Source organism: Caloenas nicobarica, chromosome 2 (assembly GCF_036013445.1).
Source record: "Caloenas nicobarica isolate bCalNic1 chromosome 2, bCalNic1.hap1, whole genome shotgun sequence".
NCBI lineage: Eukaryota > Metazoa > Chordata > Aves > Columbiformes > Columbidae > Caloenas > Caloenas nicobarica.
In genome coordinates, this window is record NC_088246.1 from 41,267,231 (window position 1) to 41,294,421 (window position 27,191).

At 45.4% G+C, this 27,191-nt stretch overlaps 1 protein-coding gene across 2 annotated transcripts; it reads left to right on the top strand.

Annotated features, from left to right (window-relative positions):
* The first annotated feature begins 420 nt into the window (after nucleotides 1–420).
* Nucleotides 421–23,937, top strand: NR1D2 (nuclear receptor subfamily 1 group D member 2). 2 transcript variants are annotated; one of them, XM_065628025.1, is made up of 8 exons: nucleotides 421–716; nucleotides 4,059–4,319; nucleotides 6,264–6,352; nucleotides 7,316–7,460; nucleotides 9,047–9,663; nucleotides 12,727–12,912; nucleotides 16,765–16,975; nucleotides 20,945–23,937. In XM_065628025.1, exons 1-8 carry the CDS (start codon nucleotides 677–679, stop codon nucleotides 21,139–21,141), a joined length of 1,746 nt encoding a protein of 581 aa, XP_065484097.1. In that variant the 5' UTR covers nucleotides 421–676; the 3' UTR covers nucleotides 21,142–23,937. The 2 variants fall into 2 exon arrangements, with proteins under 2 accessions (XP_065484097.1, XP_065484098.1); XM_065628026.1 differs by lacking the exons at nucleotides 16,765–16,975; nucleotides 20,945–23,937 and adding an exon at nucleotides 15,793–16,029.
* Nucleotides 23,938–27,191: the final 3,254 nt, after the last annotated feature.

A 27,191-nucleotide genomic window follows, 5' to 3' on the forward strand; every position in this document is an offset into this window, starting at 1 on the left:
GCCGGCGGATGCTGACACCGCCGGCCGTCACCGTGCCCCGCGGCCGCGTACTTGCACTGCAGCGGCGGTGGACGAGGGCCACGCCGATTGCAGCAGCGGCGCAGCCCGGCTGGTGCAGACGACTCCAGCGGGGCTCCCCGCTCCGCAACGGGGGCGACGCCGCGGCGGGGTGGTGGTGGTGGTGGTGGTGGTCTCCGCGCACACCCCCCCGTTGCACGCAGGTCCCGCCGCCGCTGCCCGCCCGCTGCAAGCGCCGTCCCCGCCGCAGTGCCCGTGGCGCGGCAGCCCCCGCCGCCGCAGTGCCCCCGCCGCCCGCACGCGCCCGCCGCACGTGAGCGCTGCCGCCCGCGGCCCGGGCGGCGCGGAAAGTGTGTCACTGGGTGAGGGGGGCGGGCGGGGGCGGGGCGGGCCGGCGGGGCGGGGCGGGCGGCCGGCGGTGCCGCACTCTGCGCGGCTCACCGATCGCTTTTGTTGTAAAGGGGAGGGCGCCGCGGCGGGGACGGGCAGCCGCTCCTCTGACAGGCGACAGCGCGGCCGGCTCCCGCCCGCTGGCTGCACGTAAGGCTGCGGCGGGGACGGAGCTGGGGAGACACTGACTGACCGAGCGGAGCCGTGCCGAGCGGAGCCGAGCCCAGCCGTGCCGGGCCCGACGGAGCCCAGCGCGGCGCCGCCGCCCATGCCCCTGCGGGAGGAGGCCGCCATGGAAGTCAGCGCGGGTAAGCGGAGGGGCGGCAGCTGCGGGTCGGGGGGCTCTGCGGGGTCGTCCCGGCGGGACGGGCGGGTTGGGGGGGGTTCCCGGCGGGGACCAGCCGGGGCGCGGCGGGGCGGGCGAGCGCGGCGGGTGGTGGCGCTGCCCGGCCCCGACCCCGCTGGTGGCCGGGACGGCCGCGCGCTGCCTCACATGGACCCGCCGGGCGAGCCATGTGCGCCCTGTGTTTACGTTCCGCGCGGCGTGCCCGCTCATTGGCCGCGCGGGGCGGTGACGCGCGGATTGCATAATAGTGCCGGGGCGGCGGCGCGGGGCGGCTGGCGGCGCGGACACGTGAGGCGGGCGGGCGGCCGCTGTTTTGGTGACCTACATTCGGGGCGGCGGCGGAGGGGCGCGCCGGGGATACGCGGGGCCGGGCGCCGCTGCGGCGCCGGCGGCTCCGCCCCCGCGGCGCCCGGCCCCGCCCCTGCCGTGCGAGTCCGCGGTGGAGCGCGGGGGGAGCGGGCGGTCGTTGGAGCGGTGCTGGGGGAATGGGGGGGGGTGGGGTGGCGCTGCGGCGGGGGCGCGGGGCCCGCACGCGCGCGGCCGTGTGCGGCTGCGGCGGTTGCTGCCCGCGCGCCCCGCACGTGGACCGGCCCGGTGCGCGGGGGCGGCGTTGTGTAACGGAGGGGGCGGCGGGGGCAGGGCCGGGCAGGGCCCCTGCGGCCCCGCGCCGCGTGACGGCGGGGAAAGGCGAAGCGGCCCCGGCCCCGCCGGGCGACCCCGCGCCCGGCTTTCCTTCCTCCTTTGTTAACGAAGAGGATGAATGGTGGCGGGGGTGCCGGCTGGGGCGAGCCCCTGCTGCACCCTCGGTTCCGGGTGAAACGGTTAACGGCTACCCCAGGTCGCCTTCTCCTCCGCGCCTCTGCATCGTTACAACTTTACGCGCCCCCGTGGAAATGAAACAGCCGCAGGTGACGGGGCAGCCCCGGTGGCCCCCACTTAGGTAAATCCCCGCCAGATAGGATCTCGGGCACCTCGTACCTCTGGCTGCCTGACGTGCCTCCGCAGCAGCTCGGCGTAGCGAGAAGGACTCATTCTGCTACCCCACACCGGGTTCCTGGAGCAAAGCCCCGCTAGTTGGTAGGTGCAGGGCTGCCCTCTCCATTGGGGTCCCGGTCTGCGGGGTACCAGTGCGTGTGCAGGGATCGCTGTATCCGTGCGCTCCGTTTTGAGTTGTTGCCCTGTGCTGTGTGTCGAATTCAACTTTTAACTGCTGATCAAACAAAACCAGAGTTTATAAGGGAAACGTGATTTCTAAAATAACAAAAATATTTGGAATGTCAACTGCAACACAGACACGGCTGCCAAGCTCTCTAGGGTATGGGAGCAGCCCAACTGTCTGGGGCTCCTCAGGCTTTCAAAACACAGGGGGTAGAAAAACCCCATACACCTTCCGTGCTCCCCTATGACATTGGTGTTACCCTTGAGGGAAAAGAACAGCTCTTTTTTATGAGGCAGGGTTCAAAGATAGCGGATGAGGTGGTGGCGTGGAGGACCGTGGAGTTCCCTGCGGGGGCCGTGTTTGCGTGCCCTGCCCTGCCCCTTGCAGATAAGGATGGCGCCTGCTGAGAAACCCGGTACCTCCCTTGGAGCAGGTGGACTGCGAGCTTTGACCTGGCACCTGGCAGAGGCACGTGGAGCGCCGGGGAACAGCAGGACCTTGGTGGAAAAGGCGCTGTCCTACACTGGCACAGGTGTTTGGCAGCATCTTTTTCTCATGCCGTTGCAGGACTATGTGTCCATTGCGACCCTTCTTTCTCCAAAAAACTGAGCCTGGATGCGTGCTACACTACGTGGAGGGTTTATTAGGAAAACAAAATCTGTGCAGGAATGACTGCTCTGATGGGATGTAGGGGCACTAGTGCCCCAGAATATGAGAAGCAGTCTGTGTAGAACATGCATTGTACGACTGCTTGGTCTGGTTTTGGCTCTGCTGGGGTCTCCTCGGCTGCACGCTCTTCAGGATGTTGGCGGCTGTTTCCTCAGTAGAAAAAAAATAGATGTTAAAGAGGAAACAGGCTAGTAAAGCTGCCGCAGAAGTGCCAAGAGGACCGTTACAGCTTATAAATGTAATGAAAATTTATAAGTAAGAATTTCTACCTGCAAACAGTGATACTTCCAGAGTTGTATAACAGCACTGCCCAATAGGTGTAGCAGCCTTTATCTGTGAGGAGGTAATGGCTGATGTAAGGGGCTGCAGCCCTGACCTTTCATTCCAACTCAGTTGGTCAAGGACTCTACAGGCATCAATGCTTTTTTCCTCCAAAGGAAGCCAGTGCATGGCCGTTTGAAAATTTTTAATTCTTGCTGGTGTGTGGAGTTCCTTGCTGCAATGTCCTGAGTTCTCTGTGAAGAGACTCTACAGAGCAATACAGCATAAAACAGAGAAGATGCTGAGTGTAATTTTTATAAACAGTTGCGTGGTTTTCGCTATTGAAATTTTTGTGTGAAATATCAAATGTTTTTATATTGACTTTTGAAGTGCTGAGTCTTGGAGACAAACTCAAATAAAGTGAAAACAATTTCTCTTGCTTACAAGCAAGAAAAAGCAGCCTGTGAAAACCCAGAACTGCTCCCAGGTCTGCCGAAGGACAAAAAGCTGTTTCATCTGAGGGATTGTCGAGTGTGTCAGATTGTGAGACATGGCAGGACAGAGACTGTTTGCAAATCGCAGTCTGGTGGTTGGAGTTTAGCTTCTGCTAGAAATGCTACAAAGGCTTGCAGTCAGACAAATGGCATTCAGTAGGCTAACCAGGCTGCAGCGCTATTTCTTTCCCTTGCCCCTTCCCTTCTGCATTGTGGGCACCTCCCAGCCCTTCCTTTCTGTGTCTCTGGCATGTAGCCTGCGTGAAGTCTTTCTCTCTGCCCTATTTCGGTCCCTAACCTCGCTTGTTTGCATTCTGGCTCCACAGTGCTGTAAGATCCGGTCTTAGCTCTGGCTCCAGACAAGCTCTGCTCAGAGAGCAGCCAGGGAAACCCTGCGCTGCCCCGTGTCCTCTCCCTGCTGCCCCATCCTGCCAGCACCACGGCTTGTTGCTCCATCTTCTGGTTCTGACATTTCATCTTGGTTTAGATTGGAGGAGGCTGATAAGACAGGAGGAGGGGATGGCGCAGATTGGGAGGTCAGCTGTTGAAAACGAATGGAGAGAAGCAAGCAGGAGGGAGGGAAAGGAGTGCGCCCAGGGACACGTGATGGCTGGGTCTGGTGGTGCTGGGTCATGGCATGGCTCACATGGCAGCGGTGCATGTCTGCTTGTTATGTCACTACGTGCTGCCTTTTTTTTTTGTTGTTGTTTTCTTGCCTTAGGGGGTGTGATAGCTTACATCAGCTCTTCAAGCTCGGCATCTAGCCCAGCCTCATGTCACAGCGAGAGCTCAGACAGCGGTTTCCAGTCGTCCTCTTCGCCTGTACCATCTTCTCCGAACAGCTCCTCCTCGGAAAGCAGCTGCAATGGACGGAGCAACGAGGGCTCTGACGGGGCACCGAAGAGCGATCGGCTGGAGGAGACAATTAAAACAAACCAGTCGAGTGTTGCTGGTTTGACAAAAGGCCATAATGGAGTCACAAGTATGTTTGGTGCCGGGACCTGAAACTGCTTTTTTTGCCTTATATATTGCAATCTGATATATTACAACCAGATCCTCCATGTGGCTTACTGTGAAGGCACATAACAAAGCCTCCGGTTTTATCTTTTTGCGTTATATGTATGGTAATATGTATGGTATTACCATACAAATGCTAATAGATGGAGGTTCCATTGCTGCTGACTTCAAACAATCCAAAAATACAGCCCATAAGTAAAGTCCAGCTTCAGATTTTCTCTAGTGAAAACTGATCTTAATAAAAATCAAACACTTGGTTAAAAAGATTCAATGAAGAAAGGGTAAAAGTAATCAGAAATTGGCTGCAGGAGTACTTATGGAACAGTTTTGCAAATCTAGTTAATCTTTTTTTTCGTACTCTCTCCCCTGCCCCTTCACCTTCCCTCTTCTCAAGTTTCTTTGAGGAGCAAAATAAATTACCAAACATTATATTATATTTGCGTAGCTACATCTGAGACCTTTATCTTTTTTTGATTCCAAGTCTTAATTTGTGGATGTGAAAAAAACCAAAGTGCTCAAAGCCGGAACTAAAGGATAGCCTTGTAAAATGCATTTAACAACCTAGCTCCAGCTATTTGCTTCACACTTTTTTGGTAATCAGAGAAGATCAAGGATGAAGAATTATATTTGAACAGTTTTGGAAGGGCAGGAATCAAACTGAGTACTGGAATGAGTGTTTCAACAAATGCCCAGCTGGAATTTAGACTAGGCTTTTGAAGCCTGAATTATTGGCAGAATTATTTTATGATTTTGAATTGTTATGAAGCTAAAATATGTAGCTAACAGTTCTACCTTAAAAGTATTTTTTAAGTGTTCCTACCCTAAGTTCTTAGTAAGAACCTTTACTTCCTCTTAAAGCTAGCAGCTAGGTTTTTGATGTCAGGGCAGAGGTTTCTGAAAATGAAGCCTGTTGTAAACTGTTGAGATGTATAGATAAATAGATAACATTTTAGCTCAGTACTAGCTATGCTTAAAAAATGTGGTCTGGTTCTATTTCAAAATCTTAAAAAAAAAAATCCTTTTTACAAATGAAACCCCCCAGTGTCAAATAAATTACTTTTCTGGTAGAATATTGTTCCATGGGAGTACTTCCAGCTGTCTCTTGCTCACTGTTAAGGTAACTTCATGGTTACTGAAGTTGCTGGTAAAATTCCCATTGGCTTCAGTGAAATCTATGTTAGACCAGCACTTAGGACTTGCAAAAACATCTTTGTTGACAAGCTGAAATAGAATAGATGGGGGAAAACTTAGAAAACCCAAACCATGAGCATATTTACAGGACTGAGAAGGTATTTTCAAGTTCAAGTGTGCAAGCATGCCATTCTGGATATGCAGTCTAATGAGGAGTATTTACATTTGTAGATGTGGCTGAGTTGCCTGTCCTAAATTGTTATCAAATAGGTAGAGCGTATGGCTTGTTTACAATATGTAATAAAATTAGGTGTCTTTTAATATTTCTATTTTTAAGAAATTATGTTTGTTCTTTGTTGGGGGAACTGCAGCGTTTATATGGGTATACTTGTCCCAGTGGAAAAATAGATTAAGCCCTAACTTTGGTGGCCTAGTTAATTAAATGGTCCTTTTAAAAGTACGTAAATGTAAGCAGAATTTCTTTTTCTACAGTTGAGTACAATGCTACTGTTACTGAAAGTCCAGTGAATATGTGCTTTCTCCCTATTCTATTGAGTGCTTCATGTTTGTCTTTTTTCCCCCTCCCTTATACTGGTACCTTCTGAACTGTTCAGGGGTTTTGTACATTCTTGTTGTCTGATCCTCTGCTGTATTTTTTTGTTGTATGTTGAACTGACCTGACATATTTTGCTTTTAGTCCAGGTTTTAAAAGCCGGAAGCATACTCCTGCAGTTGTCATTAGTTTACTATATCCTTGGCTTTTCTGTTCTGATTCTAGAGTTTAATGGCATGGTTCTTCTTTGCAAAGTCTGTGGAGATGTCGCTTCAGGATTTCATTATGGTGTTCATGCCTGTGAGGGCTGCAAGGTGAGCTATGTTACTGCACACTTTTCTTCTGGCGAAATGCTCAAGTTCTCCCCATAGGGGAAAAAGAGTGATACTGCTGAAAAGATATCGGCATTCTTCTCTGTTAAACTTAAGTCTGAGAAATTTCAGACAGTGCATTAAGTTGTAGGAGAGGGCAAACACTTAGCAATACATAGCGTTTTCCAAACTCTGGAGTACTTGCAGTTCTTGCCGCTTGTCCAGTCCTGCCTGACCTGGAGTGCACAGCAGGGAACAAGAACGGGAGAGAGAGGTGGTAAGGACCATGTCACGCAAGACATGTGAATGTTAATTGCATTAAGAGATAGTGGGTGTGAGTTGTTACCTGGGCTGGGGCACAGAACAAAACAGCTTTGGAAAAGCAGTTCCTTACCATGGGGAAAGCCCCTGGGTGCTTCCATGTTCACAGATCAGTAGATCTGTATTTTCTGATACTATAACACTGCAAATGTTATGTTCTCTGGAGAAGTTTATCAGCTTAAGGGTTATATGAAAGAACCACCTTTGAAGGTCATTTGGTGCAACAGAATGGTTTTGTTGCCAAACTACAGAGACTGAAGTCAAAAGATCTGATTTTGCATTTTGTCTTTGTACTTGATGTCATAGGAGATTGAGGGCATATCTTATAAACTGTCAATACAGTGATAGAGGTAGTACTGGAGATACTTTGCTCTGAGGTGCTGACTATGCAGGGAACAACTTAACATCTTCTGTAATTAGAAATCATGACTAGTTTGCATTATACACAGATACGCACAAAGGGGAAGTAAGTAATGAGGAGTAGCAGGTTCTGTAAAATCACTTGGGGCTGATGGCTCTGAAGCAGCTCATGAGAGGCAGTGAGGTTTTTTTTTTTTGTGCTTGCAGAGAGGTGACTCTTGGCAGGAGTATTTGATGTGTGCTGTAATAATAGTTGTGGGGGGTTTTTTGTTTCTTTGTTTACAGGGTTTTTTCAGAAGAAGCATTCAACAAAACATCCAGTATAAGAAGTGCTTGAAGAATAACAACTGCTCTATAATGAGAATGAATAGGAACCGGTGCCAGCAGTGTCGTTTCAAAAAATGCCTGTCTGTTGGGATGTCAAGAGATGGTATGTTCCTCTACTGAGCAGTGATCCTCTGAGAGGCAATCCGAGGGTCTTAATGGCAGAAAACGCAGCCAGCCCTATTGTCTGGGACAGGTTCCCTGTCCAAAAGTGTTTAGATCAGCTTCTTCGTGACTCTCCTGAACTAGTAATGTAATGCTGGCTGCAGACCTGCCGTCCTGTCTCCGGAGGCTAATGCAGTGGGATGAGCTGCAGTGGTCTGTTGGAAGAAGAGTCTCAGTTTTGTTTTAATGAGTTAATATTTATAGGTGTATCCTGCCTGAATCTGAACAATACTCTTCTCTTTTTTTTTTTTTTTTTTTTTTTGGTTAATTTTGTTTTGTTACTGTTGCTTTTTCAATGAAAGGGAATTCTGCTCAAGCTGATAGCCTTAGAGTAATCGTTATAGAGTGTGAATAGTTAGGTTTGGGTGTATGGGATGAGCATATATCTGCTCCTTTGGGGTTTTTTTCTTTTCTTTCTTTTGCTTTTCTTGGAGGGAGGGGGAAGGCAAGGAAGAAAGGATAATGTTGAGTTGTGCCTCTGACCACCTTGCTGGCTATCCCCTCCCTGTGACTTTTTAAAAAAATATAATGCTGAAAGTGTAGTTCATTAGTCAGCTACAAATTACTGTCACAAACCAGAAGTCTTCCTTCTGTTTCACTTTTTAATTTTCTCTGGGTGTTTATTTCACAACAACTAGGAATCTTTGGCTGTTAATAATTTAGTGGGTGGAGTATTAAAACTTATTTAAAATAATTGTTCCGAGTTCTTGTACATAGGAGTTATTTCATCCCCTAGGCGCTTGTTTGCGCATAAGGTTGCACCTGCTTTAATGAAAGAGATCTAGTTACATTAATGATGGACTACTGCATGAACATAATTACATCAGTCGAAACTGCTTCTAAGCCCTTGTGAGGCTGTGGTTGGACAGAATACTAGAGGCAGTTCTAGATTCCCTAGGACAGGGTCAAAAATTCTGCAGCCACAATGATGCCCATCCCCTTGCCAGCAGAAAATGCCCCTTGTCAAGGCAAAAGTAACAGGAAAATCTGCCAAGGTAAGCTTCATTCAGCATTGATTCTCTTAACTTTTGGCAAGTTGTATAATTGGTCCATGAGGAGCTGTCTTATAGGACTTACATTCAAATATGGTTTGAACTGTGTTTACGTTCAGCTAATTGTCAGCTCACAAAGTTGTACTGATTTAATTGATCCAATCTTAGAGCCTGACACTTAATTAACTAATGCAACTGTGGTATATGCCATAACCAGGTTTGTAGCAAAAGGGGAAAAGGCTTTAGAGATTGTGTGCTTTAGAGCTGCTTTCTCTTTGTATGTAAACAGCAGCATACATGTCATATCTCACACCTGTCCTATGCCCAGGAACCTCCTTTACTTCAGTGCTGATAGTCCTGCTGTAGTATTGGTGCGAGAAGCTAAAGTCTTGCCTTAAAGGGCAAGATTTTTGGTTGGGGTGTGTATTTTGTGTGTGTGTGCGTTCTAATACTTTCAGGATTGACTCTTTTTTTTTTTTTTTTTTTTTTTTTCCCTTTATTCCTCTCACCACTTTTCGTTTCTCCACCTTGGAAGCTGTTCGATTTGGCCGTATTCCCAAACGTGAAAAACAGAGGATGCTGATTGAAATGCAGAGTGCCATGAAAACCATGATGAACAGTCAGTTCAGCGGTCACTTACCCAATGAAGCATTAACAGAACATCAAGAGCAAGCACCTCAAGAAGACCTTTCCTCCAAGCCCAAACAAGAGCGGGAAACCATCAAAAGCCCTTCTCCCCTTCCTGGCACTGACATGGCTAAGGAAGAAGTGATTGGTATGGTCACTAGGGCCCACAAAGACACTTTCATGTACAACCAAGAACAGTCTCAAAACCCAGCAGAGATGATGCAGTCCCAGAGCGGGGAGAGAATGGCAAGTAACACTGAGCAGTACATCTTGAGCAGCGAGCACTGTGTTAGCGGGTTTGGTGGCCCTCAGTATCCTGAAAGCGAGCAGCACCTTGGTGGACAGTACAAAGGGAGAAGCACAATGCATTATCCAAGCGGACATGCCATGTGTTTCACAAATGGCCACTGTATGAACTTCACCAGTGGTTATACTCAGCGAGTGTGTGATAGGATCCCAGAAGATGGCTTTTCTCCAAACAAGAATACCGCTTACTCGTGCAGCACTGGAGGAAGAATGCATCTGGTATATTGATATCAACTGTTTGATTTGACATAGAGAAAAAGCTTAGTGATGGGTGTGATCCAGCTGTGCCTCTTTAGTCAGTGAAGCTGCACACAATTGGCACAGCTGCTGAAACTTAGTGACAAAAGTTTGCTAGTTCAAATTGTGATGGAGAATAATGGCTTAAGTTGTGTGGAAGATTTGAAATCCATACAAATGATGGGGTTTCTTGGCTCAGTTCTTAGCTGACTGAAAGTAGACTTAAAGAGCATTGGTTGAAGAAGACTCATGGGTTTTTTAACTGGCTTGACTTAAAAATGAAGATGGATGTTAGGAGTTTATAAATTCCCTTCTTCATTCAATCCTCTTGAAGACTTCTACTTTTAAATAATGTACACACTCAGGTATGCTGTATCTTCCTTAAAGGTGTTCAGAGCAGATTTCTGGGGTGAAACCTCAGGGCTAGGATTTTAAGCCTTGCTGTTGTGTTCCAAAATTTCTTGCTGGGTAAGCTTGGTTTTTTGTTTGGTTGGTTTTGTTTTGTTTTTGTGGGGATAGGTTTATTCTGTTACAGGCATTGTAAAATAGAGGCTCAGTGGGACTTGGAGGCTATGCATCCTTCTTGCCTAGAACATCTTCCAATCTGAACAGAGGCAGGAGGAAGATGCGCAGCTAAATTGCTTTAGAGAAGTATAGGGTCTTTTCTGTAGTATTTACACAAGTGAGGCTCTGAACACACTTCTGGATACCTTAGATGACTTTGTTAGAGCATTTTCTCACTGAATCCTTAACAAGGATGCTTCGTGTTTTCTTCCATATCCGTTTAGAGGAGGTTTTTTGTTGTTGTCATTGTGTTTGGATTTTTTTGTTTTGTTTTGTTTTCCTTAACAGGTCCCTCCTGTTTGCTTTGCACCTGCTGTTTCTCTGCCATTCAGGCAACTGGTTCTGTAAGCCCCTTAAAATAGATTGTCCTTCTCTTTATTGCTGGAACTGACTGGGATGAGGGAACACAAAATCCTCATTCTCATCCTGTGCTTCTGTTGAGAACTGCAAGCCCCTGACCTTTCTGAAGTACTCAAGCTGCTGGTGTTTTTCTTCCTCCTAGTTTGTAAAGATTTTTCGTAGGTTCTCAAAGGCCCCTGAAAGTGTCCACACAGTGAAGGCTGTTGGTGTTGATGCTGGTTTTCCTTTTTTGTTGTTTTTTCCTTTCTTGGCTGTTTCTGGTTTTGTTCGTCTTTTTGGTTTGGTTTTTTTGTTTTGTTTTTTTCTTGTTTGTGGGATTTTTTGGTTTTGTGTTTGGTGGGGGTTTTGTGTGTGTGTGTTTGGGGTTTTTTTGGGGGGAGGGGTTGTGTTTTGGTTTTTTTGGGGGGAGGGAAGGAGTGGTTTGGCTACTGCATATGTGGACCATGCTATCCATAACAGGCTCTGACCTTAATTGCAGACTCTGGGTGCTACACCGTGGCAAATAGTAGTCATTCCCAGCCTTTCTTCCTTACAGAGAAAGTATGTGGCGTCACTGCAACAGCATTCTTGACACTCCCGAGAAGCAGAGGTTAAACCTGTCCATATGGGCAGGCAGGGAGTGGTGCTGCCTGCAGAGGCCCAACCAGTCAGTTTGACCTGTGCAGGGCAGCTGCGGGGACGTCTAACAGCCAGTGATAAGAAAAACAAACCCAAATCCAACAGAGAACTGCAGCCCTCCCCTCACCCCCCCCCATGTACCTGACACAAATGAGGGTTTTGCTAGAGAACTCAATGAGAGCAGGATCTGACCAAATGAGTCAGTAGCTGTAAGGGAGTGTCATTAGGCTCCGAACCAGTATAGAGACACATGTTCAGGTTTTTTTGTTTTGTTCTTGTTTTTCAATACCCTCACAACCAGAAAAGCAAAACAGGTTGTTCCTGAAGAGGTTCCTCTAAAGAGAGATGGTGACTACACAAGCTGACAACTTCTCCCGTAGGAAGGACTCCTGGGCAGAGGTCTCTCAGAGCTTAGACATAATGCACAGGTGTGGAAAGTGCAGTTTTCCCCTCAGGACTGAGTGCCTGGGAGCTAGGGTAAACTATGGTGGGATGAGAAACTGAAGTGCTTTTTGTGTCCAGTGCAGAGCAGGATGCTGAAGCAGGCATTCCTTATTTCACTGTTTCTGATTTGCTTTGCTGACATTATGTAGGGTTACATACTGTTTAGTATATTTGTGAGGAATACTTAAATGAATTCGCATGCTTGATTGATGACAGGTGGAATTAATACTAAAAGGTGTAAACTTCATTAAAAGATGTTAGTTTTAGAAAGCAGAACTGGAAATATCTCAGAGGGTCTGGTTAGGTTTTTACTGAGGGAATTTATTGGCAGTCAGCCTTGACTGATATGTCTGATCTCGTCGTAATGGATTCAGACTTTCCTACAAAAAATCACTGAATGTTTCTATAAAAGAAAGAGCATCTTGTCGTCTTGTGACTGAGCAAAATCAGAACACAAGTTCCTTGGTCCTCCTTCAGTTATACAGATAAAAGCAAACATGTAGGAGAGGAAGGTTGTCCTGGTAATGACTATGTAAACCTTGTGACTCAGGAAACCAAGGCTCAGTTCTTTGCTCCGGTGTTGACACCTTTGTCACCTTGACTGAGTCACTTCAGTTGCCTGCGAAACAAGAAAGATATATGAGAATGAATGTAGTAGTGGCTGTGAGATTACAATCGATTGATTGTGAAATCATGATTAGTCATGAGATTACAGGGATAATACAAGAAAGAAATCCAGATGCCAGGCATGAGTGACATCAGGGAAGAATAGCATAACCTGGGTTTTCTCAAGTCTTTTGCTATAAGCGATGTTGGCATTTCCAAGGTCAGCAAATTTAGAAACAGATTGCTAATGGATGGCCATGGGGTTTTTATTGTTTGCTTGTTTTAAAGGGAGGGGCAGAAATCTGGTTGCTTTGAGAGCTGACTGAGGAAAACTGGTTTTTTTCTCCATTGCAAAGTTTTCTTGAAGAATAAACCTGCCTCTGTCAAGTATTTGCCAGTATTTGGAATTTTATCTTTAAGAGTTGTTTTTTGTATGTGTTTTGTAAATATCAGGTCTGCCCAATGAGTAAGACTCCCCACGTGGACCCAAACAAGTCTGGCCATGAAGTCTGGGAAGAGTTTTCCCTGAGTTTTACCCCTGCGGTGAAGGAAGTGGTGGAGTTTGCCAAGCGCATCCCAGGTTTCCGAGACCTCTCCCAGCATGACCAAGTTAATCTTCTGAAGGCGGGGACCTTTGAGGTGAGACCACTGTGTGTATGGTGCAGACCTGACAAGCTGTGCATCAGTCTGACCCCGTTAAGAACAGAAATAAATAGAACTGGGTTATATTGGGCAAAACCAGCTTGTCTGTGGATGCTAGCTCTGAGCTTTCCTTATGCTGATGGTGTTGAGTGCTTCTGTTCAGTCACATCTTGGTAAGCTGGCCCTCTTCCAAGTAGCTCAGAAGTGCTCAGCCCTTTTACCATTTCCTCTTACCTGGGCATTAATAAATGACTAATGAGGAGTTTCTTGGTTTTGTATAGCAGTGGTTACTTTGATAGCTACCTTTACTTAGCCTGGAGAGAAGCAGGCTGCATCTGGAAGGGTGTTTAGTTTAGAAAGCCAGCTACTGACTTAACAGTTTTGTAGAGGAGTGTGTTTATCATTCTTTATGTCCTTCCTTCTGCCTCTGTGCTCCCTGCAAAAGCCAGAGCATCCATCCTGCTGGCAACTGGCAGTTGCTGAAGCCTGCATCTCCAAAGCAGTAACACTGATAACTGTCTGTTCTGCTGCAGCTCTGTAGATACGGTGTACCAGCTTCAGCCTGACTAATCCCACCAGGTCCTTGTGCTTAATTTCACCCACTTAGCGGTGTTAAGTTGGGAATTACATCAGAGAGCTTGGTGCTGTTTTATTAATTAGTGACCTTCACCAGGGGACCTTTACTTAAGGTTTTAGTTGCTCTTGCAGACTCTTGTGTCTGCTGGAGACTATGCACATTTTATAAGTATTCACATGTGAAGTTTAAACATAGAGGGGCAGAGGACCTGAAATCCCAAGTATGCAGTGTTACCATGTTTTGCTGGGGAGTGGGGGCAGGTTTGGTGACGCTTTTGTTCTTGTTTACTTGGTTTACTCTTTCAAAGCAGGAAGCTAGATTTAGTATTTATCTGAACTGGAGGTGTTTCTGGTTTAATGTGTTGGGTCTTTTATCTGCATTCATACAGCCCAGTTCTAAAATGGATAATTGTTGGGTTGGAAGCTACAAGTTATACTGGAAGACTTGGTGCCTGGAACATGTCAGTTTCTTTATTTCTTCCATCTTGCTGTTTTTGGTTTTTTGCTGTTATACTTACTCTTGACCTTTTAATATTAAATCTACAACTCCTGTAGCTAAGGGCTGTGTTTTCACTTCTTCAGCTGCAGCCTTTTAATGTTGCTGTTCACATTACACAAAAACGTTGGTTCCTTCCTCTGCAAAGTAGTATACTGTCCAGAGCCCTCAAGGAGGGTGGAAAATCAGACTTGAACTATTCCTCTAACATAAAGCCAAACCTTCATGCTTTGCAAGTAAAATGTTTTATGTTGGCCTTTCTTCACCTCAAGCTTTTCTCAAGCCTCATTCATATGCCTTTTTGCCAGTTACAAGCACTGCTGATAAGGCTTCTATATCCAGGGGAAATAGTAATAATATGTGACTGCATGCTTCTCTCTCTTCACTTGCTTATAAGAAACATTAATGGTTTCTGTTAGTGAGCTGAGACCTGTAGTTAAAGGGCTATGAGGCATCTTAGCAACGGCAGGGGTGAGGGGGAACCACCAAACAACAACAATGAAAACCACCACGGGATTAGTGAAATGAAACCATGGCAATAAAGGTAAAAGCATCTTGAAAGCCTGGTGCATACCGGGTCATTTCTGTCTTCTGGGTAACTAAACTAGGATATTCCAACATTGGAATGTTTAATAGACGACCTGAGTAAAAGCGCTGCCTCTGAGCCTGTTTTGGCTCCCTTGGGCACCAGTTTGTGACTGTCTTGGCACTGTGTTTACCAGCAGCTCGTACTCAAGAAGTGCTTGTTTGGGGGTAAGAAGATGCATGGAGACAACGTTGGTGCAGAAGCAGCATAGCTATATATATTCACACACATAGAAGCTAAAAAGCCCTCTTTGAACTGGGGGTACTGGGAAGCTCAGTGTATTGTGGTGGCATTTACATGGTTTTGTATGGGAGCCAGCTCAGAAACAGCAGTGAACCTAAAATAAGGAACTCAACTGGATTTGGATGGGTTCTCCCCTATATCCATAAGCCCCCACTCCAAATGTAGTTGATGGTAGAGCAAAAAAGCCCCTTGTATCCATTGAGGTAGCAACTCAATTTCTCCACAGACTCTCAAACTTGCAAATTTGTCTGCAGGTGATGGGGAAGTGTGGCACTTGCCTGGGTGGTGGTTTTCAAGTGCTTATATTGCTGTGGTCAGGTGATAGGGTTGGTGAGCTATATCTTCAGGATGCACAAATAGGAGTCTGGCTTGAAGTGAAACAGGATGAATCGGTCATGTGCTATATACCATGGCCTAAACTGTTCCTCTTTGGGTTAGAATGGTGACATTGAAACCTATGGGCGAGGTTGTTGCCTTAGTATAAATCAACACAGCTTCATGGGCTTCAGTTTTGAATACCAGCATTCATAGTGGTTGCTTGTTATTTAAAGTTCATGTTTCTAAAGCCCAATTCTGTAATGAGACTGCCATTTTGAACTGGAGAGTTGTCAAGTACCTGGTGGGTCCCTGCTAACACACAAATTCATCTTTGTCCAGCTACCCTTTGTCTCCTTTTGTATTCTGAGGGCTTCTGCACTTATGTTTCTGCCTAGGTTTCTGCATTCTGTAGTTGATGTCATCCAAGGACATATAGCTTATGTGATAAAGCTGAATAATATATAGTGCTCATGTGTCCATCAAAATTGCTGCATGTCATTTGGCTGTTTAAATTTAGGAGCAGGTCATGTAACGTGCATGAATTCTCAAACATTTTCATTTTTTTTGAACCCTCCTTTTTTAAGCTTGTCAAAGGCACTAGTCTTTGCTGAAAACCTGGTGCTACTCTCATCTGTAGTAAACATTTAAATTAATGCAGTTGTGTAGGGTAGGTGAGAAGACACGACTGTCACACCAAGAGATTACAGGAAGTCTGAAGTTTTAACCAGTGCCAGTTGGTTCATTCTCTCCAAATAAGAAGGCTGTTGTGTGTACCTTAAACCTTGAGAATGTAAATAAGATTGTTGAACATGAGCAAATGAAACTTTACAAGCCATTCCAGAGGGAGAAATTTCACAATACGACCAAGAAAACCACAAGAGAAATTTCAGCCCAGAGGGGTAAGTTCAGTGTGTGTCAACTGCTCCAGCCCAGGTGCTTGTACCAAAGGGGTATTCCCAGCTGCAGCTACAGACCAGGTGCCGTTTCAAGCCCTGCTTCCCCAGCCTTTTGAAGGCTGTACATGTGGCTCCTTTTCTACCAGAGCTCATTAGCATTCCTGTGGGAGCATCAATGCGGCATGGTACTTTCCCAAAGAATGCCTAGTGGGCCAGATCATCAGGTGGTGTAAATCAGCATTGTTTCAATGGAGCTGCTTCAGTTTACACCTAGCAAGAATCTGGTTCAATACCTTCATTTTGCTCCTCATAAGTGTGGCCAAGAAAACATTTCTTTTACTGCTCTGTATGCCTTTGGCTGTTTGGTGGCTTAAGCAAGTTGTCCTACTGGCATATTTATGAATGGCATTGTCTTTGTGGCTCAGGCTGTCTGAGGCTTAAATTTTAATTTTCTTCCTTTTCATGTGCTATAGCCCCTCCTCAGCATCCAGCTGCTAATTTTTTCACTTGTTTGTTTCTCTCTGACTACTGGGCCAGAGCTTGCACTGGTTTTTTACAGCTCAATAGCATGCTGACAGTTTCTGTATAGAATGCTTATACAGTGGTTGAAACAATTTGAAATGATGTTAAAAGGTTTAATTTTTTTCTTTGGCTTTTCTAGAAATCCACCTATATTTATCTGGTTTTGTTGTTCTTTTTTGTTTTGTGTTGTGTGTTTTTTTTTCTTTCACCAGGTTTTAATGGTACGGTTTGCATCTTTGTTTGATGCAAAGGAACGTACTGTCACCTTCCTTAGTGGAAAGAAGTACAGCGTGGATGACTTGCATTCAATGGGAGCTGGTGATCTGCTCAACTCAATGTTTGAATTCAGTGAGAAACTAAATGCCCTGCAACTTAGTGATGAGGAAATGAGTTTGTTTACAGCGGTTGTCCTGGTATCTGCTGGTAAGGAGAGCAAGTTAACTTATACATTTGCCAAATTTTGAATATGGTTCTCTATTAAAAGATTTCTATAAAATGTGTATCTTGTTATTTCACATCAAAGTGCAATTTAGTAGGTTTTAAGCTACTAGCAACCTGTAATGTACTTTTTTTACATACCTGCTCTTTCTAATATTGGCCTTTTGGATAAATGTTGCAATGGGCTTATATTTTCCTGCTACTTTCTATAGAATGCAAACATACATCTCATAGCTGCCCGCTGGCTGTTTAAAAGCTGTTTGTCTGACTCAGATATCTAAGTTTCACAGGACAGCATCAGTGAAATTACTCCTGACTTGCACAGCCTAAGTCCTGGGATAAGGTGGTATTTTTACTTCCAAGTATCGTCATTGAAGTCTATTGTGTATCTTACTTAAGCCTAAATCCAACAGTTTGATCTCTGCCTATGTCAGCAAGAAAACCCTATTCATCTGCATCGTGACTTCTTACCGCTGAAGGTCTGCCAATCCACTAACATCTTCACCAGCCTCATATCTTGTTTCAGTCCCTGGATATACAGAACACCCTGGCCCAGATTCAAAGAAGGATTAAGCACCTACTTCTGTAGTATTATCTAAAGCCTCAAATTAGGCACATTAGCTCTGCATATAATGCCTGGAACACAAGATGCAGAATCCCTGCTTGCTGGGTAAGGAGCAATTTAGAGGTAGCTAGCAGAAATGCTGGTGGTGCCCACTTCTTATACAACATGGCAGCATTTGGGGGCCGTTCACTTCTTGACCAAGTGCACCTCTTCCACATGAGTAGTTTAGACCCACATCTTTGCTATCGGGGAGGGGCACCCCAGACATGGTGCTGCAGGCACATGAAGCCTCTGACAAGGTAGCACAGTGCTTTGTGCATGGCCTAACTGAAATGTGATAGCATAGGATGGAGCAGCTCTAGCCTCTTTAATTTGTAAGTGATGGTAACAAGCAGAGGGTGGTACAGAGTTTGCAAGCTTCAAAAGCCAGAAGGAATGGCAGCATGAAGGAACTGTGGCTGTGTAGTCTATTAGTGAAAATGTTCAGGTAGCAGAGAGAAATACGGGGTTTTAGTTGCTTTTCCAGACTCTGCTTTGCAAGTTTGATATTTCGAAAAATAAATTGATGAGAACTGGAGACAACCTTTAAAATAAAGACCGAGAACCAGGCCTCTTCTCTCCCTGTGCAATGTCGTAACTAGGCTACAGCCGCTCTTCTTGCTTGCTCAGCTGCTGGGCCCTAGAATTTGAGTCTCTGTGCCACCTGTTTTATATCTAAGGGGCTGTATCTGTTCTGTAAAATGTGCTTCTAGCACAGAGTCAGCTGTCGGTAGCTCCTCGTAGAGCTTAGTTTAGGGGTGGTAACTAATGTGTACAGCACATGGCCTCAGAGCTGTGCAACAGGGCAAAAAGAGGTGTTGGTATTGAGGCTTCTCGCAGCTGCAGAGGATTTTTCAGATCGTGGCTTTGGACATTATTGGTATCTTGTAATCTGTTGTGCAGTCCGATCACAACCCTCCTGGACATCCTCACAAAATACTCAGGAGTTTTATAAGGCTTAACTTCATTGGTCTTCTAGCATTTGGGCCCAAACCTGCACTGGTACTGTATTCCAGACGTGGTAGTAACCGTGATGGTCACTGCGAGTTCAGCAGTTGTCAAATCACCTTCACTCTGTACCTTGCAATTGAATTGGAATGCTGCAGTTGTTACTTGTACAAGTGAGTGAGCAAGCTTCATGCTTGAGCGGGTGCCTAAGAAGACCAGAAGTGCCTCTGACAGAGCTCCTGGGGAAGATGCTCACAGTGCGAGGGCGTTCCAGGAGGAGAAAGGTGCCTGTAGAACTGAAGAGTTGTGGGCATCTGTTGATGAAACAAATATTGAAAGACAATGAAGAGTGTGACCTAGAGAGTCATTTCCCATAAGGTGGAGGTGGAAGTCAATTAGAGAAGGAGGAAGAGTGAGGATGACGTGGGAATGCAGGCAGAGGCAAAAGATGCTGTAACTGGAAGAAGAATTGAAGGTGGAAGAATAGTGCCGTTAAGACTTATTCATCTTAGAATGAAAATTACTCAGAGAAGATTGAAAGGAAGATAGTAGAATAGTCAAGATTCACATCAGTTCCAGAAGCAGAGTGTGTAACTGTTAAATCCTGATGAAATGATCCAAAATATAAAATGCCATGCTTCACTATTTTAAAATGTTTTAAAAAGACTTTCAGTTGTTTAACTTTTTTTATGAAAGTGCAAGTGGAAAAAAAGAAATATTCATAAGTCTCTAAACAGTGCTAGAGTGAAAAACTCTTGTCAGAAGCATCTCTGCATAGCACTGTGTGAATAACCACTCTTAGGATGGATATTTAGAACGTGCAGAAAGAAGCAGCAGGCAAGGAATGTGTGTAACTGCACCAACAAAAACTTCTGCTGGCCACTGTGAGTAGACTGAGATGGAGAAGAAAGACTTGGACTGATTGAAAGGTAGAGGCTACAGTAACTCACCCAAGGCACCCGGAAAGCCTGTACTGCAGTCTTCTGCCTTCAGGGGCAAGGCAGTACCACTGCCACTGTACAGAGTTGTTGAGAAACCTCGTCTGGCACACTGTGTGCAAATGGCATCCTCCCTGCTCAGGACAGAGCAAACCTAAAGGTTTTTGCAAAGTGCGAGGTGAGTGGGATAGCGTAGCAAAGGCAGAGAGGCTTCTCTTCACTCGTGCTGTCTTGGGGAGCAGCTATCAAACCTAATGGGCAATATTCACAGAAGACTGGAATGTGTGCTAATACGCAGTTTGATATTAAGGTTCATAATTGTTAAGAGTCAAATGTTCTGGAACAATCTTTCTAAAGGAACAAAAAACATTAACTGCTTCAAGATGGATCCTTAAGTGGTTTATATAACAATTTTTCCTGTAGCGGTAGGGAACTGCAATGACTAGTCCAGGACTTCCTAGATTCTGTTCACCTGAGAAATCTGATTGGATTGGCACTGACAGCATAAGGAAGGGATTCCCACTCTGACTGTATGGTCTGACTCAGTGCTACTCAAGAAAGCTGCTGTCATTCTGTGTCCCAGTTCTGCAAAGTGCTTAAGTACATGTACACATCAAAGCACATTTCTATTTGTGTCTGTCACTGGTGTATGTGTGCGCCTTGCTGAATTTACATAGCGTTTAAGAAGAGAGGCTATAGCTTGGAAAAAACAGCTGCTGTGCATGGTTATTAGGTGAGATGTTTTGCTTAAAAATTCATCCTTTTTAGCTGCTTACTTAGGTTCCACCAAAGGACAACAGGCATGTTCTTAAATACAGCTCTCTTGAAAGAGATGCTTGGGGCGTGGGGGGAGCGTGCAGTGTGTGAAAGCATAGTAATTTTCTTGACATTGACACTTTTCTTCCTCAGCTGGGAATTTTTAGGTGCGTCATGTTTAATTTTGTAAGTTCTTCTGGACACACTCAGAAATAGTGCCCAGTTGGGTCAAGGCTTGTACTGCCTTTGTCCCTGGGGATCCCATTGTGCAGATATGAGTGTGACTTGTCCTCAGTGGGGTTTTCTTCTCAAATGTGACCCTTCAGTTTAAGTTTAAGGATCTATGTCCAGCCTTGAGAAATGTTTGAGATTTTTACTACAGCGTGCCCTGTCTCTCCTTGTGTTGAAAGTTGTGATTCAGCAAAATATTCAAGTACATGCTTCAATCTGTGATTAAATGCTGCCAGTTCAGTGTGAGATAAATACTTTGCAAAGTTGATGCTAAGTAACATTTGAGAGACTTTTGGTACATGGGTTTGAAAATTATGACATAAGTATTTAATTTTTCTTGTGCTGGTTAATTTAGTGAGTGATTCTTGCAGTGGCTTTATGTTGTAAACTACATCTTTTCAGTCTCTCTTTTTTTCTTTTCCCTCTTTCTCCCCCCTCTGCTCCCCTTCCATCCTCCCCCGCCCCCATTCTCTTTAGATCGCTCTGGAATAGAAAATGTCAATTCTGTGGAGGCACTTCAGGAAACACTAATCCGTGCATTAAGGACCTTAATAATGAAAAATCACCCAAATGAAGCCTCTATTTTCACGAAACTTCTTTTGAAATTACCTGACTTGCGTTCCTTAAACAACATGCACTCTGAAGAACTGTTGGCCTTTAAAGTTCACCCATAGGCCTTTAGGTCTCATTTGTACTTGGACTTGCCTCGTGTTAAACTGTTTTGTGCTAAGATACGTGTTTATACAGTTGTACCACTTGCTGGAGAGTTTACAGACTCTGAGCAGTTGATAGCTGTCCCATAACCATGCAATAACGCTTCAGCAGATGCTTTCAGCTAGCGGCAGCACAGCATCCAGAGTCCTCCAAGACATCAGCCCCACCTGTGCCGCACTTCTGCGGAAGAGGTTGCAATCAGCCTGAGTAAATACGGACTGTTCTGTCGCTTAAAGAGAAGAACCACCACTGTCGTCTCATGTAAACTGAATGCAAAATAGCTGTATATGTGCATATGGAGTGTGGAATGGGATGGGAACAATCCTGCGCTGATAGGAAAATGGAAGAGCTGATTTGATTGGTCTTTCACTTATCTAGTAGATGTATGTCTGTGTCTCTTGGTAACTCACTCACGGTTTCACTGTCGTTATTCCATTAAACCCGATGGAATGATTTCAGCCTGCACCAACTCTTCACTGAGCGTGTGTTCATGGCATGTGTATATATAATATAAATAGTTAAGTAATGAGTGTTTATGGCTATATAAAATACAGAGTTGTGTGTATATATGTGTATGTATATAAATAGTTCTATACATAAAGTATACATATAATTTCTTCACAATATTTTAAACTGTGAAGGAATTTAAACTTACAACAGAAGGTGATCTATGGAAAGAACCAAATAGATGCACTTTGCATACTGCTGAACTAATTATCTGAGCATTTCTAATTTTTAGAAAGCATCAAATTTGCATTAATATGCTGTGTGTGTTAATTTAAAAAAACAAAAAACAACAAAAATAATCACAACCGAGTGGCACCAAGGGGGCAGAGTCAGCTTCAACTTCCAGAATGGGTTTGTAGAGAATCTCAACTGGAGATGGTTGGTTATGGCACTAATGAGATTGATTGTCCATTGCCACTGAGGTTCTTACATTCTGATAAAGGTTAAAGAAGCACCAGATGCTCTTGAAAAACTTAAGCACAGCCAGAAAGAAACTATCGGATGAGTAACAGCATCTATAAGAAGAAAAAAATGGGGAAAAAAATATATCCATGGTTGTGTTTGGGTGTATGTGTGTTCTGTGACCATTTATTTCTTGCAATACATCATTTTGCTGCTTCATTGCTAAATGAGATTCCCCATGTCTTCTCACGATTTGGGCTTTGTGGTTCCCATGCCTGTTCTTCTGGAGCTCTCCATTGGGGGGGGTGTGTGTGTGTGCAGAGAAGGTGCACTGGATGGTCTGGATTTTTTTCTTAAAAAAACACCACAAAAACCAAACAAACAAATGGGACTTTCTTTGTTTATGCCAGTAGCAAATTACAAAGCAGATCTTCAAGGCTTAAGCTTCTGCTGCTTTTCCATCTAGGAAAGCAGCTCTCTCTGGGTTTTCTCCATTTGTAGCAGGACCTGGCACCAGAAAAGAGAGATTAAAAAAAGTCAAAGCAGTTGTGTTAATTAGTTATGTTTATGTTTTGCTAATGTGGGAAGAAGATTCTGCATTACCCTTGTGTTGAAGCCCTCTGGGTCTCTGGTAACACTACTCTGCAGAGGAAGAGACATCTCTGTTTGTTACTGTGTCTAGATGTACATGGTCGGTGAGGCCAGGAGCCAGAAAGCCACCAGGCTGCAGAGCTTCTCCCTGCGCAGGAGCAGCTCTTGTCCAGCAGTGCATTGATGGGAGCCCTGGTCCCTGCTGTGGAGCTGGAGCAGAGGAGGAGAAGGTTGCACCCAACCATGGCCTGGTGACCTGCGGGCTGGGGATTTCCCCTGGATAGGTGGTGAGGAGTGCTGGCCTGGGGCTGAGAGCAGGAGGGGGCAAGTGCTTGAGTAAGATCTGGGGAAAATTTGGCTTTAGCCCCAGCAGAGGAGCAGAAGCGCCCACCCTTTCCCTGCTCCGCAGCTGCATGCTTCAAGCTACTTTAACCACTGGATAATGGCCCCTTAATACATACAGGGTTTTCTGTCCAAATGTGCTATCGGGGCATGTTGTCCTAATTTCTGTTAACAGTATTATTTGTTTGAGAGCTTCACTGAATTATGCATTGAACCATCCGGCCTTTAGAAAGGACACAATCACATGTTTTGTATTATTTAGGAGCTGAAATGACTTCTTTGTAGACCCTATTTCAAATGTGGAAAGTACAGTTAACCCTTGGTTCTTTTGTGAGGGAAGGAGGTTTTTTACAGATTGCCACCCTACAGCTGTCTTTTGTTGTGTTCTGTTTAGTTTTTTTTTTCTTCTTAAAACTGTATTATTAAGCCTTTAGGAATGTATAACCAGGACTGAGTAATTACCGCTTATTAAATTTTTAGTTAGATGGACCACATATGCCTATAGATATTCTAACTTGTGCAATTTCATTTGAAATAATCTTCCTGTGCATAATGGAAAAACTGATACAACAGGAAAAAAAAAAGTCCCAAACAGATTGACAGAAGAAAAAAGTTGATTACGGTTCAAAGGTGACCCACATATTGCAAACCTTAGCTGGACTCTTAGAAGAAAATCTAAACTCATCGTGTTAGCTGTGTATTGTGAGCTCTTCTTTTACTGTGTCACTGGTTATACACTTGTTAAACGCTGAGATAATAGACTTCATGCCAGGCATTTGAGTACTGTAGATTGGGTCATTGCTGAAAGATTAATGTACTGTATGACTTAACATGAAATTTTTATTCTTGATTTTATTCTTGATTTTGTTCTTGTTTTAAAAGATTAAATATGGGCATTATGTCAGCAAGCTAAACTGTGTGTCTTGTGTTCTTTGTGTTTTCCTGGATGAAATCTAGAAGGGAGGACAGCACACAGAGATGAGGAAAGCAGAAGTGGTGGATGAGAACATCAGCTCCTGGAAAGTCCTGGGGGTTGCGCTGGTGCAGGGAGGCTGGGAGCTGCATCTCGGCCAGCCTGTCATACTGGTCTGTCTTGCCAGGTGGTCGGATGGGCTTTTCTGGTGGACTTCGTTTCCCACAGTTAATGGATGTTTTTGGGTAGTGTCATTAAAACAGGTAGTTATTTTAAACACCTTCATTGCTTTCAGGAATATTACTTTATAACTGAAAAAGGGTATGATTTAGTTTTAAGTAAAGACAGTCTTAAAGGTAGGTTATAAGAGAGGTAGTTGGAAAATGGCAAATGACATATGAAGGGCAAAGATCTGTTTGATTTTTCCAGCATGCTTTCCTAGTTTGAAGTGTTTACTGTTTTAGAAAATAAGAAAAGCTGCTCTAGGAAATGTTGTCTTTATCGGTGTTTAAAAAAACACCCCAAACCCCAAAATTAAAACAGAAACAAACCCACAACTGCCAGCACTGGAAAAAATAACAACACAAAAGTGCTTTCTTTTTTCTTGGCATGTGTTCTCTGGTGGCATGTTTGCATAAGGGTTCCCTTGTCGCCAAGGCTGACCCCCTGTGAGTGGGGCCATGAGCCACAGAGGTCCCAGGGCCAGGAGTTCCTTGGAGAAGTTCTTTCCAGCTTTCACCAGGATGCTCCAGATGAGCAACGAGTGATTTTTTCCCTGTTTGGCTGCAAGAGCCTTATCACAGCAAATGGGGAGGGTGAGAGGGACACTTCCCAGTAAAAACACAATTCCATTCCCCTCTCTCCCACCCTCTTATTTTGGCAAGGTGCTCTGGGGATGGGGACATGAAGCACTTGTGCTTCAGTGAACATGCCTGCAGCAGCCTGCCCCGTCTCTGTGCTCACTCCATGGGGAAACAGCGAATCTCGCAAGGAAAACAAAGGTCGCTGTGTGAAAGTATGAACAGATGAGGGTGTGGGCAGCCAGCTCCCTCCTGCCCCGGCTTGTGACCCACAGGCTGCATGTGGGGTGGCAGGGAATCGGCATTTGAATTAAACTGCAGAGCACTTTGATTACAGAAATAGCGCGTACAAGGAAATAATTGGCACTTCCTTTTCTTTGATGAGTACCGTGAGCAGCTGCCAGAGCCTTCATCAGCAAATACCTTTTTTAAATTTTTTTTTTTTTTAGGTTGAAGATTAGAGCAGGGAGGGAAGAACATCCAAGTATGAGGAGAGCCTGGAGACAACCCACCCCTGACGGCTGACTGAGCTGCAATGGACAGCTTGGAAAAAACACTGTGGAGGCTGTTCTTCATGGGCAGGAAAGTTGGTCAAGGACACAGCCACATTGCCAGGGAGAGAGAGGAGCTGGGCAGGCATGCGTGGAGGCTGCATGTTCTTGGGTATCAGGAGCAAACAGGTCCGTGCACACCAACAAAGCTTCCCTCCACACAGACACTGCTCTGCTGTGTCGGGCCCATTCACAGAGCAGTTTATACTTGGTGCAGATGTACCGCCCTAGCACTTCTGTTGTAAGGCAGAGCTTGCAATGGTGGGGGCTGAGCTCTGTTGTCTCCTATAGCTATAGAAACAAATGGCTCCTGCCTGGCTTGAGTCCCCAAGGCAGGCAGGTTGTCCATGATAGTTCCTCTTGTGCCTTGCTCTCCAGGAGAGCCTTTGCCTCTGGCTGGAGGAGGACCCTCAAGGGCTTACTTGTAAAGTTATGTGCTTGAAACTGGGGGGAGTATCTTCTCAAAGGGTCCTTCTCTCTGCCTACCTCCCAATACTGCAGCTTGAGAAGATTGTAGCTCAAATTATTTCATGCAACAGCAAGTGCTACTTATAAGGTAGTACAAAGAGGCAAATAAGAGGTGTTAAAAGCCCATCTGGCCCAGAAGTTGCAGCTCAAAATGAAGCACACCTAGAGAGGCCTGCTGGGTTACTACTGTACAGCAGCTCTGTCAAGTGTGATGCTCCATAGACCTCACGCAGGCAGCCCCGGATTAGCTGCAAGGCTAGGTAATTGCTGCCTTTGTTTCCATTTACTTAATGCAGATACAGCTGTGAGATGAATAAGCAGTGGTGATGCTGAAGAAACGAGGCTGACCCTAATGCCCCTGTTTATGCCACTTTGGCAGGTTCAGTCACCAGCACACAGCTGAAGATTGCCTCTGACCTAGGCTGGAGACTGACTTGGTTCCTGCATAGTTCCAGAATATGGGAGGATCTCAAGGAGAACTTCAGGTGCCCCTTGGTCTCTTTCCCTCTTCTCATTTGGCCCAAATGGAGGTGCAGAAGCCCTGGGAAGCAACCCAGATCTGTGCACAGATGTGACATCCTGACACCTGACTTCTGCACAACACTCCAGGATAGAGAAAACACATGGACAAACGGCCACCTAACGTGTGCCCAGGTCCCCAGTGGCAGATGACACAAATTATTTAACAATGCTGCATTTCCATGATGTCTAAACTAGTACATCTTAGGCTGGCTTATGGGGCAAAGATCGGTCCCTGCTGCAGGGAGGATTTTTTCCTTTTCACCTTTTTATCCTTTAGTTATTGAAAAACACCTGAAAGACAACACAGTCATTGCTGCCAGCCAGCACAGGTTCATGAGGGGAAAGTCCTGCTTATCAAACTTAATTTCTTTCTATGACAAGGTTGTCCACATAATTGACACAGGGATGCTTGTTGATGTGATCTTTTTGGATGTCAGTAAAGCCTTTGATACTGTCTCTCACAGTATCCTCCTGGACAAAATGTCCAGCATACAACTGGGTAAACACATGAAGCAGTGGGTGAGCAATTGGCTGATGGGTTGGTCTCAAAGGGTTCTAGTAAACGGGGTTATGTCAGGCTGGTGACCAGTCAGTAGTGGGGTTCCACAGGGATCCATCTTGGGGCCAGCACTCTTCAAATTGGTCTTTATAAATTATTTGAATGCAGGACTTGATGGAATACTAAGTTCACTGACGACATGAAATTAGAGGGAGCTGTTGACACTCTCAAGGGCAGAGAGGCCCTGCAGAGGGATCTGGACAAATTGGAGAACTGGGCAATCACCGACCACATGAAGTTCAACAAGAGCAAGTGCTGGATTTTGCACCTGGGACACAGCAACCCTGGCTGTACATACAGACTGGGGAATGAGATGCTGGGAAGCAGCGCTGCAGAGAGCGATCTGAGGGTTCTG